The sequence below is a fragment of the Ovis aries genome, chromosome 16 (genome assembly GCF_016772045.2).
Source record: "Ovis aries strain OAR_USU_Benz2616 breed Rambouillet chromosome 16, ARS-UI_Ramb_v3.0, whole genome shotgun sequence".
NCBI classification, from domain to species: domain Eukaryota; kingdom Metazoa; phylum Chordata; class Mammalia; order Artiodactyla; family Bovidae; genus Ovis; species Ovis aries.
The window spans coordinates 13,694,349-13,707,404 of NC_056069.1; the positions used below are offsets into that span (position 1 = coordinate 13,694,349).

Genomic DNA, 13,056 nt, shown 5'->3' on the forward strand with positions numbered 1-13,056 from the left:
CAAATTATTTGAGTGGGTGTCTAATCACATGTCTGCCCAGATGAATACAAGGAGTAGGTAAGATTAAAAGCTGCTTTATTCAACAGCTGTATTAGAGCAAAAATCTGACTTTAGGAATAAAAACTGCTATCATAAGAAGATAATTAAGACTATACAGCAAAAGTCAACATAAAATAAACCATAACAACCACTGTATGATAATTAATACCAGGTAAAATTATTCTTTCAAATAAAAATTCTACACAAAACCCAAAACTATATATGCAAAGAAAAACATGTATTAGATTTTCTACCACATATAATGGAACTTTAATTTCATCCAATAGATGTCTTCTATAAGCCAAATGATGAATTATACTGTTACAAACCTATTGTCACTCAAGTTGATGACTTTTAATTTTTGCATATCACCCATTTCCTCTGGAAGTGTCTCGAGTTTATTAGAATGGAGAAATAGCACAGTTATATTTTTCCAATTTCCAATCTGAAAGAGAAACAGAGAATTATGGATTAAAACTTTAGCCTACTGCTTAATAAATGTAACTGAAGTATCATTTTCAAAAGTAATAAAAGTACTCTTCTCATGTATAAAAGTAATTACTTTTTTCCTTTTCAATTATTAACTTTCACATATGAATAAAAGTATTAGCAAATCAATATAACTAATTATTATCCAGAAAATACATAACTTAGTTACATAATTATCTCTGAAAGAAACTAAAGAAAACCACACTGGACACCTATAATTAATAATTAGAAAAAATAAAAATTCAAAATAAAATTTAAATACAGTACCTCTGGGGGTAACTGTTGTAAGTAATTATGATCCGCAGCAAAGGTTCTTACATTAGTAAGCTGCCCAATAGATGAAGGCAAAGCTTCAAGTTCATTGATGCTACAATCCAGTTCTTCTATTGATACTAACCTTTAATTAAAAAAGAAAACACATATTTTAACAAAAAATTTCCTGTATATAATCCAAAACTCAAGAACATATGACCATTTGAACTTGACTTTAACAAACCTACAAAAAAATCTATTTCTACTAAGCTAAAGTTCACCTGTAGAAAAACTGGCCTATCTTGATTATAAATAAATCCAACCTGCAGCCAATTGCTTATTTAAATGCTTTTAGAATCTCCTATTGATGTTAACAATTATCTGAAAAATTATATAGGATGCTGAACTGAAAGAAAAATCTTCTAGTTCTTTTAATACACAAAAATCTTACCCTCCTATAGAGTCTGGTAGATACATTAACTGATTTTCATCTATTTTAAGAGTTGTTACATTCTTCAATGAACCTATTAAGGGAAGAAATAATATACAATTTTTCATCTTGAATTAGAAGTCAATCAACAGTCAAGTGAGCACATATTACATTTGACATGAATCATAAAGAACTTTTAAAAAGCCAAGCTATCTCATAGAGACACCACCCCAACCCTACCATCTCTCCATGCCCTTACCCTGTATTTACAATTTTCACATACATATTACCTCTTAACATTAGTGTATATTTACCCATTTAGGCCTCACTAAAATGTACGCTTCATAAGAGTATGTACTTTTTGTCTCCTTTGCTCACTGTTGTAGCCATGCTCCTTGAAACAATTCTGTGACATCACAGTGAAGATACACAGCACAAACTTATGGTATCAAAGGATTAAAGATGTGGTAGTCCAAAGGTAGTTTTTTCTTAAGAGTATAACAAGCTATTCTACATACTGTAAGTATACTAAATACTAAAACAATAAAAATGGAGTTTAAAGTAAAAAGCACTGGAAAAATTACAGTAGAATCTGCAAAACACAACCTGAGCTTATAGCTTATATACAATTATGTAATTCAATTGAAAAATACGTAAAAATATTTCTGATTTTTATATTCAAACATCATGGAGATGCTAATATGTAAGTTTTTGGATTTTGATAGTTCAATTCCCTTGATGCACCACCAGATAAGTAACTACATAAATACAGTTGACCCTTGAACAACACAGGTTTGAAGTGTATGGATCCACCTGCATGTATGTGAACTTCTCAATTTACTACTACAGTACTACATGACCCACAGTTGGCTGAATACACAGAGGCAGAACCATGGAGAGGGAGGAAATAAATGTGAATACAAAAGTACATCTATAAATTATATGAGATTTCCCACTGCAGGTTGGCCCCCTAACGACCGTCATTGCTGAAGGGTCAACCGTATAATTTTCAAAGGATTTTGCTCATACAGCTGTCTTCTTGTTAAGTCTAAAATGAAGTTAAGATAGGAAAAAGTTACTAGGTAAGGGCCATGATCAAAAATTAAAGTGATTTTGGGTAAATTAATCTTTTAAAGGATTCAAACTTTATTACAGTGACAAAAAATGACATTTCCTTAAAGAAAACCAGTAATGCCAACAAATGAGTAAACTGAGTCACTGATCACAACAGGAAAAATTCAAATAGGATCTGTGACTTCAGAATACAGTAAAACTATCTTATAAGTAAAATTTGATATATGGAAGCTTTGAATCAAGCAATGGCAATAAGTTTCTCAGATTGTATACTAGTAAATTTTAATCACATGAATTAGAAATCAATACAAACCAATAGTCTCCGGCAGTTGTTGAAGTGAATTGCTTGATAATAGAAGATCTTGAAGGTTTTCACATCCTGAAATTCCTTCTTCAACCATCTCAATATTATTTTTAGAAATATCCAAATATGTGAGCTGTTTCAAACTACCAATAAACTGTAAGTTTAAAAAAAAACGAAATCTAAGGACTCTGTCAATAGCAGTTTGTGAAAAGTTTAGATAAGAAACTTAGTGACAAACTGTAATTTATAATTAAATGTTTATATGAGAGGTTCATAATTTTTAATGCCATTAGTTAGATATAGTCAGTAAAAGCTAAGAGCTCCTACTATTTTCGCCTAGCAGAGTGACAAGTACATAAGTTTCTTTGGGAATTTAGCTGGCCATCATTTGCAAGGGAGTTAGCACATATGGGAATTCATATGGCTTTAGGTCTGAGAATAAACACAATGTCAACTGCGAAGAAACTACATGGAAAATAGCCTATTTCAACAATTCCCTGGGCAAAATGAAACAGGATACAAAGCCAACTGCAACCCCTGGGAAGGACATACTCCATGACATTAGAAAGAAACTTTAAGTTGACCCTTGAACAACACAGAACTTCACAGACCCATTCACACATGGATTGTTTTCAACAGTAACTACTATAGTACTCCACTATAATTGGTTCAATCTGTGAATGCAGAACATCAGACCCTGAGGAGGAATCCTTGTTATGAAGGAATTTCAAATAGGGAAAGCTGACTATAAATTACACAGATTTTTTCACTATGTAAAGGGTTGGTGCCCCTAATCCCTGAGTTGTACACAAGTCAACTGTTTTACAAAAATTTATTACAGAAATATAAAAATTTTAATCAAGAATGTATTGACAAACCCAATCGAAAAATGCGTGGAAGATCTAAATAGACACTTCTCCAAAGAAGTCATACAGATGGTTAAAAGGCATATGAAAAGATACTTTACATCATTAATTATCAGAGAAATGAAAATGAAAATTACAATGAGGTATCACCTCACATAAGGTCAGAATGGCCATCATTAAAAAATATATATATAAATATATATAAATATATATATTAAAAATATATATAAATATATAAATAATAAATGCTGGAAAAGGCATGGAGAAAAGGGTGCCCTCATACCCTGCTGATGGAAATGTAAATTGGTATAACCATTATGGAGAACACTATGGAGGTTAGAGGGTCCTTAGAAACCTAAATATAGAACTACAATATGGTCCAGCAATCCCACCCTGGGCATATATCTGGATAAAACCACAATTCAAAAAGATACACGCACCCCAAACTTTACTGCACTTTTACAACAGCCAAAACATGGAAGCACCCTAAATGTCTACTGACAGAGCAATGGATAAAGATGTTGCACATATATACAATGGAATATTACTCAGCAATCAAAAAGAATGAAATAACGTCATCTGCGGCAACATGGGTGAACCTTGATACTGTCACAACGAGTGAAGTAAGTTAGACAGAGAAAGACATATATCATACGATATCACTAGTATATGGAATCTAAAAAAAAAAAACGGTACAAATGAGCCTATTTACAAAACAGAAATAGAGTGACAGATGTAGAACAAACTTATGGTTACCGGAGGGAAAGAGATCAAGGGATAGATGGGGAGATTTGGACTGACATATATACACTACTATATATAAAACATGTAACTAATGAGGACTTATTGTATATCACAGGCAACTCTACGCAATACTCTGTAAAGATCTATGTGGGAAATAAGTCTAAAAAAGAGTGGTATATGAATATGTATAACTGATTCACTTTCAGTTCAGTTCAGTCGTTCATTCGTGTCCGCCTCTTTGCAATCCCATGAATCGCAGCACGCCAGGCCTCCCTGTCCATGATTCACTTTACTGTACACCTAAAACACAACATTGTTAAAAAAAAAAAGTATCGACAATAAAAAATGTAATTTGCTTCTATCTAACAAGTCCCTTAGACTGCAAGGAGATCCAACCAGTCCATTCTGAAGGAGATTAACCCTGGGATTTCTTTGGAAGGAATGATGCTAAAGCTGAAACTCCGGTACTTTGGCCACCTCATGCGAAAAGTTGACTCACTGGAAAAGACTCTGATGCTGGGAGGGATTGGGGGCAGGAGGAGAAGGGGACAACAGAGGATGAGATGGCTGGATGGCATCACTGACTTGATGGACATGAATCTGAGTGAACTCCAGGAGTTGGTGATGGACAGGGAGACCTGGCATGCTGCGATTCATGGGGTCGCAAAGAGTCAGACACGACTGAGCGACTGAACAGTATTAAGAATAATCATTTTAAACTGATTAAACGTACTTAAAGTGTATAATTCGCAAAAATGCAAAGGACAGACAGAAATAAGCAAAGTCTTTAAAATTTGATATACATACCCCTGGAATAAAAGTCAGTCTATTACCATCCATCCAAAATTCTTTCAATCCACTTAGCTGCTCAAGTACTTCAGGCTGTTTAGATGAAAGTGGAGGAGGAGATACATTAATTTATTTGAATATATTTATTTGGCAAAAGAAGCTCCCCTGGGTATTTCTAATAATAACTTTCAGTATTAAAGACATTTTTTTTAATTACGAGGGGGAAAAAAGCAGAGGTAAAACTCAAGTCTTTCCACCGTGTAATAGTTATTATACAAATATTACTAAAGATATTCCATAATAGCATAAATTAAGCTTTTGATTATGTAACAGGCCAAAGTATTTACACAATTAATAAGATCCATTACTTTCAAGAATACAATAAAAGTATACTCTCAATCATTATCCACAAAAAGATGTAGACTTTTAGGAAATCTTAAAGAAAAGCTATTCCCTGATGACTAAGAGGGAGGAAAAAAGAAATAAGGCAAGCTACATCTTAAAAACCCAATCATAAGCAAAAGTAAGTAAACCAAGGCATAATCATATGATAAACCTATTGTGTTATTTTAAGCTTTTAGTAATTACATAGTAGGATATTGTTTGTGGACCTGGTATTCAGGCAAAATTTACCCTTAGGTTATTCATCCTTGGAGGCTCTTCTGAATGAATCCTTTAAAGATATTTCCAGTAACCCACAAACCTGTGTCCAATCATTGACAGTATGATGGCATTGGGGTGTCATCATATCTCATCACTATAACACGAGTAACACATACAAGGCATGTCACTCAGATTTACTATTAACGTATAAGTAAGAATTCTAGGTTTAACTTGGATTAAAAAAATCTCTTTTTGTGCCTTGCATGTGTGTATGCTCAGTTGTATCCGACTCTCTGCGACCCTATGGACTGTAGCCTGCCAGGCTCCTCTGTCCATGGGATTTCCCAGGCAAGAATACTGCAGTGGGTTGCCATTTCCTTCTCCAGGGGATGTTCCCACCCCAGGAATTGAACTCACGTCTCTGGCACTGGCAGATTCTTTACCACTGAGCCACCTAAGAAGCCCCTTTTGTGCATTACCTGTTAAAACTGTAATAGTAATTTTTTTAAAAAATGTGTAATGCTCGAAGAAGGAAATGGTCCAAAATTTAATGATTTTGAATTCTGCTCTGATTTATAAAATTAACAGCAATTTAGAAACTTAAAATAGTTAATATGGCAATAGATGAATACATGTAAAGACAAATACTGAGGAAATATACAACAGATAATTTATGAAGCACAGAATATGCATTTTTTAAAAAAGAGTAAAAACATCTACAAAACACAGTAAGATTCATCATATATCAGCTTCAATTAAAATACAGAATATAAAAGACAGTATTTTAGAAAAAATATGAGATACCCCAAACCACCACGCTCCTCCAGTGACTTCAGCTGAAAAGCTGTTTAGTGAGCTAATACAATTTCCACAGGACAATTATGCAGCAACAGTGCTGAGAAACTCTTGTTTTTGAGACTAGCACTTGAAACTTGCAACAATTAAAACTTGTAAACACAGTATAAAAATTTTAATGATGATTTTTCAAGTTAACGAGCTTCTCTTCAAAAAACAAATATCTAGCTTATTATCTGAGTTCTCCTGAAGCAATGACTGGAGACATCAAATTGCTTACATTCTTTTCTTTTTGATTCAGCATCATACGACTTTGGAAACAAAGCAAAAACACAATCCAGAGGTCTCATTATCAACTCGAAAATAACAGCTGTTTCATTCAATGTTTTTCTTTTAGCTATTAAGTAAAATTATAGAGAAGCATGCTGCTACTGCTGCTGCGAAGTCGCTTCAGTCGTGTCCAACTCTGTGCTACCCCAGAGACGGCAGCCCACCAGGCTCCCCCGTCCCTGGGATTCTCCAGGCAAGAACACTGGAGTGGGTTGCCATTTCCTTCTCCAATGCAGGAAAGTGAAAAGGGAAAGTGAAGTCACTCAGTCGTGTCCGACTCTTCGCGACTCCATGGACTGCAGTCTACCAAGCTCCTCCGTCCATGGGATCTTCCAGGGAAGTGTACTGGAGTGGGATGCCATTGCCTTCTCCAGAGAAGTATGCTACCACTGAATAAATTCCTAAGCAATATTCCCATGAAGTTATTTTTGACTCAAGTTCTTTTCCTGATGCATTCTAGTCTGATGAAAGCTTTTCCCTTATAATCTTCCAGAATTTCTACTTTCTGTGCCAAAAACTATTAATTACCTTTTCCATGGGCTTCTCATTATTTTACATTTTTACCCTCACTCCTATTAGATGTTGCTATCTGTTTAATTATCCTGTCAAAAACTTTTATATCTTGTCTCTCCAAAATATGTGTGTATCTTTATCCAATTTTATACTTTAAAAATGCAAAGAAATAAATACCTTAATTTTCACATTTTTTTTCTTGATCAAATGAATGACTTATGGATAGTAAGGTTGGTGAGAACTTACCACTTCTGTGAATTCATTACTTCCCAAGTCCAGTCTTTCCAGCTGGGTCAGTCTATTCATGGTTCTATGCACAATGGAGTAATAAGGAATTAAGTATACAAAAATAACAATTACAAGGAAACTTGTAAAATATTCTTATGTATTACCTAATAACATATAGGCTTTCAAATGTTGGCAAAATAAAAATAATGATTTTCTAAGAAACAAGTCACATTTAATTTCCAAATAAAAATGAAATAAGTTATTAGTTATTCTCTGACTTTGGCTTCTCTCCAGGTTATTTCTATTCTTTTTTATTTTACTTTTTGGCCATGCCCACAGTATGTGGGATCTTAGTTCCCCAACCAGGGATTGAGCCTGCGCCCCCTGCATTGGAAGCGTGCAGTCTTAAAACACTGAGCCATCAGGGAAATCCCAGGTTATTTATATTCTTAAGAAGTAATTGCAGTAATTACACAGACCAGAATACCAGTGACTTTCCATTTTTGTTTTTCCTTCACAGAATAACTTCTCAGATAGTATAAATCAACTAATGATTAGATTGTTAGGTAGCTTCATATTAATTACTACCATTTTTCAAAACTGGTGTATTTGTAAAAAACTTTAAGATAATTAACTAAAAATTCCAAGAACAGCAAATATTACATTGTTCTCCACACTTTCAAATTAAATTCAATACAATTCACAACAAAGCTTTATATGAATCAAAAATATAATTAGAAGACTGTATTTATTTTAAATTAAAGCTATAATATACCATTTTTAAACTTTCAACTCAATACCAACAGTTCTCTGCCATTACAGAAACTTGAATGTACAAACTGATTTCATGATGAAATAAATTAAGTTGTATTTTATATTCCTTCAATAAATAAGGCACTTCTTAAACTGAACTGTTAATTCAAATATATTTATACTCTAAAATTATTATTTTTAGAAAAACCTATTATTTAATAGATTGCTACCAGGTAACCAGATAGGAACTACATTAAATTTAAAAAAAATTGGGGGGCACACCATCCCACATGGCCTGCAAGAGATTCCCCAACTAGAAACTGAACCCTGGACACAGCAGTAAAAGTGCTGAATCCTAACCAACAGACCACACTAGGAAACTCTTTAGGAACTATATTAACTCTTTTTTGCATATGGCAAAATACAATCATCATAATATCAATATATCAATGTGTTAACTGGAAAATTAACATCATTAAAAACCAACAGACTCCTTAAATTATGACAAAGAACACATATTATTTCTATCTTCTCGACATTCAACAAATTAGTAATAGAAAGTAAGATAAAATCAGCTTAAATCTCTCTGGTTTTTTAGTGAAAAAGAAAACATATAATAATTGTAAAGTAATTTATTATATTGTGCATATGCGTGCTAAGTTGCTTCAGTCGTGTCCAATTCTGTGCGACCCCATGGACTGCAGCCCACCAGGCTCCTCTGTCCATGGGATTCTCCAGGCAAGCACATTGCAATGGGTTGCCATTTCCTTCTTCAGGGGATCTTCCTGGCCCAGGGACCAAACCTGGGTCTCTTATGTCTACCTGCATGGCAGGCAGGTTCTTTACCACTAGCGCCACCTGGGAAGCCCAGTTATTATGTTACTTACCTAATATTACAGAAAGCTAATTTTCCCAAACCCTTTCATTTTAAATATGCCATTTTATCAACACTCCTTTAATTTAATTCATCTCCCAGTACCAATTTTTCTCAAAGTTGCTTTATTTAACTTTGATTCTGAGTGCCTATTTTCAGGTTCTATGAGATATAAAAATTTGACTTTACTCATATCTGTCTTTGTCCAGAAAACCTGTAATTCAGTTCCAATTTGCTTTATTACAAAGTGAAAAGGTGTTTCCAGGATCTTTCTCAAGAAAAGATTAGATACTAATTTCTATGTCCATAATACTACACTAGGTTGATATGTGAGAAAGGTGAAGAGAGCTGTGCAGAGGGAGTAAGACTGGAAAAAGAAAAGATGGTCTTATTTTTCTTAATTCAATACTGTTACAATGGTAACACAGAAAATTCACATGTAGCAATTCACTTTATATCAACAAGGGTAAAATTTTTTTTTTAAGGATATAAAAACCTTTACACTGGAAAACTCAATTACAAACAATATCCTTAAAAATCTAAGTTTTAAAACTGATTTAGGAAAACAAATGACAGAGATATGTAATAAAAAGAGGAAATACATTGTAAAATTTTAAAAGTGTCTCCATCTCAACTTGCTGTAGCTAACATGGGCATATTTGGTCCTACTTCATTTAAGATCCAGCTTCCTACTTCAAGGAGAAAGTAAAAGCAATCATCCCTCAAACTTCCTTCTGCTTATCTCTAAACTTTCTTCGTATTTAACTCATTTTTACCTTCTCTTCTCCTGTCTCAGAGGGGAAATAAACATCATTTGGTTTTTTGGTACTGGGCCCTCCAGGATTAACATGGTATTAAATTTCACTGAACTATATATTTAAAATAGCTTTTTCACTGTTTGAATCTTTGATCATAAAAAGATCTACTCACATAACCTGAAAGCACTAGACTTTCCTGACACATAAAACCATGGCCTCTTTTTAATTTGTGAGGCCTCAAATATTGTAACCATGTCTTTAAAAAAGCAATAAAGAGTTACATTTGCAAATACATGAGAGTCCATTCTGAGGTTAAAATTAAAATATAAGGAGACAAAATAAGTGAATTACCTATGATATCAGAGATACCATATTAACGGTAAGCTTAGCTATTTCAGTAAACAATTTATACCCAGATTATTCAAATCTCTTAACAGTCAAGTTCTGAGCTAAGGATTCATCAATGCCAATACCAAATCTCCAAAAAGTCAAACCTTTTTGAATTTTAACAGATAATTCTCATTTTAATTTATACAACAATATACACAGTAATCATTCCAGTCTTTGGGGAATCAAAACCATGTGCGCTTCTTGCCCTCAGAGATTTATACTCATGGGTTGGAGTGGGGAAGAAGGAGGATCAAGTACACGTGCACATGAAAATATGCTAGCCAGGCAGGGAGAGAGTAAAATGTATTTTAAAAATTAGACTAATGTGGTAAATATCATAACTGATATAAACAAGATGCTACAGAAGTTGAGTACACAGAACAACTAACTCCTGGAAAATGGCAGATGCTTCTAACAAGAGATAGCCAACTCTTGACAAATAAATTGCCACAGGAGACTGGGAAGTTTTCTGTAAGGGTCAGATATTTTAAGCTCTGCACACAGTTTCTGTCACAACTACTTGACTCTATCACTGTAGAGCAAAAGCAGCTATAAACAACATGTGAGTGAATGAATGAATGCGCTTCTTAGGAAATTTATTTAGAAAAAATTAGGCACCGGGCCAAACTTAGCCAGTCTGTAGTTTGCCACTTGCCTAAACTACAAAAACGCAGTAGTGAATCAGGATGTTTTAAGACATATCTTCAATAAAGGACGTAGACTAGTGCATTTTGAGTCTGTAGATCCGTTTTCATTTTAATTTTTGCTCTTGGACTGTCATCTCCTCCTGATGTTAGCTTACCAGTAGGGGGCCTTCCATCCCATTTCTAATTTAAACCATACAAGTTCTGAGAACTAGAGTTAATCAGACTTCACAGAGAAGACTTTATGGATCTCTTTAAGGAGCACTAAGAAAAAACTCCAGTACAAAAATGGGGACCTTTATTTGGGACACAGGTGAGCTTTACATACTTACTATTTTGACTTTTGTCACACAAGACTGAGTTTCAGAAAGCTATGAAATCACTAATAAATACTAAGAGATGTATTAAGTGAAGTGAAGTCGCTCAGTCGTGCCCAACTCTTTTCGACCCCAAAGACTGTAGTGTACCAGGCTCCTCTGTCCTTGGGATTTTCCAGGCAACAGTTCTGGAGTGGATTGCCATTTCCTTCTCCAGGGGATCTTCCCAACCCAGGGCTCGAACCCAGGTCTCCCGCATTGTAGACAGACGCTTTACTGTCTGAGCCACCAGGGAAGTCCAAGAGATGTATACTGAACTCCACTAATTAAAATACAATGACCACAAATGTCAGTCTTTTAAAATAATCTGTACTCATATTTTAGATAATAGAAAATTAATATTTCTCTAAGAATTTAAAATGCTGAACTAAATTTTGGAAAAGATAACACCTTTACTTACTTTGGCAACATTTTCAACTGGTTTTCTCTAAGTTCTAATATTTGGAGTTTAGTTAATCTGCAAAACAAATAAAATGAATTAAGCATCTATGACAAAGATAAGAATTTAATTAATGAATTAATGTCATTCTCTAAAGTTTTAAAGCAACCAATATTTATTGTGTAATTACAATGTGTAGAATCTAGTGTTAAAAATTACACAAAAATACAAAGACAGAAAAGACTATTTTTGCTCCTCAGAATTAATGGGGGAGAAGCTTCAGTAAATATTTCTAAACATATCCAAAGCACAAAGTAATTGTCCCCTAATGTCAATCCTAATAAACTTTGTGCATTTTAATGAAATCCTCCCCCCAGTTATTAGTCATTAGTAGATTAGAGAACAATAATTTAAGTCTAGAGTTGAGATCTGAGAGAGAAAAATAAAGAAACAAAACAGGACATGGAAAGGGAGAAATCCTCTGGCACTTCAGTGATGCATGTTCCAATTTAGAGGATAAATGAGCAGAAGAACCGGTCCTGAAGTGCTTGCTAATGCTACAAGTGGCAACCATATTACAATATACAACAGATCAAGTCAGCAGGGTGTATACTTTAAACTTGTAGAGTGTTACATGCCAAATACATTTCAATTTAAAAAGTGGTCCAAATGCCAGACACAGAAATCTAACAAGTACATGAAATGTGTGTATGTACACACATACACTATGTGTGTATGTGTATATATATGTGTGTATATGGATCCATATATATGTGTATGTGTATAAAAATATAAGCATTATAATGTGGGTCCCACAGTTCACTGGGCTACAACAATGTCCCAAATTCTTTTTTCTTTATTGAAGTACAATTAACAAACAACACTTTGTTAGTTTCAGGTGTACAACATAATTATTTGATATCTGCATATACATCGTTGAACATGGGCATCAGAAGATGGAGTAACCACTTGAGCTAAAGTTAACCCTCGGTTAACCCTTGAAAAACATGGGTTTTGATTGTGTGAATCCACTCATATACAGATTTTTTTCCCCAATAGTAAATACTGTGGTACCACACAGTCTGTGGTTGGTTGAATCTAATGGATTTGGAACCCTGGATACTAAGGAACTATAGATATGGAGGGCCAACTGTGAATTACATGCAGAGTTCTACTGTGTTGGGAGGATCAGCACCCCTAACCCCCTGCATTGTTCCAGGGTCAACTACATTGTGAAATGGTTACCAAAACAAGTCTAGTTAACATCTGTCACTATACTTAAATATAAAAAACAAAGTTTCTTCTTGAGATGACTTTTAAGATCTATTCTCTGAAGAAACTTTCAAATACATAATATAGTATGGTTAACTATAGTCACCATGACATTACATCCCCATGATTTATTTTATAAACTGGAGGTTTGTA

General features: G+C 34.0%; 1 protein-coding gene across 40 annotated transcripts in view; it reads right to left on the bottom strand.

Annotated features, from left to right (window-relative positions):
* Positions 1-13,056, bottom strand: part of ERBIN (erbb2 interacting protein) — a 127,533-nt gene that overhangs the window by 45,832 nt on the left and 68,645 nt on the right. For all 40 annotated transcript variants that reach the window (XM_060400364.1, XM_060400381.1, XM_060400378.1 and 37 more), the window contains 7 exons: positions 11,653-11,709; positions 7,475-7,538; positions 5,006-5,080; positions 2,598-2,742; positions 1,232-1,304; positions 796-925; positions 369-484 (listed from right to left, as the gene is read on the bottom strand). In XM_060400364.1, coding sequence (XP_060256347.1) covers positions 369-484; positions 796-925; positions 1,232-1,304; positions 2,598-2,742; positions 5,006-5,080; positions 7,475-7,538; positions 11,653-11,709 — 660 coding nt within the window. The remainder of the gene's footprint in view (positions 1-368; positions 485-795; positions 926-1,231; positions 1,305-2,597; positions 2,743-5,005; positions 5,081-7,474; positions 7,539-11,652; positions 11,710-13,056) is intronic.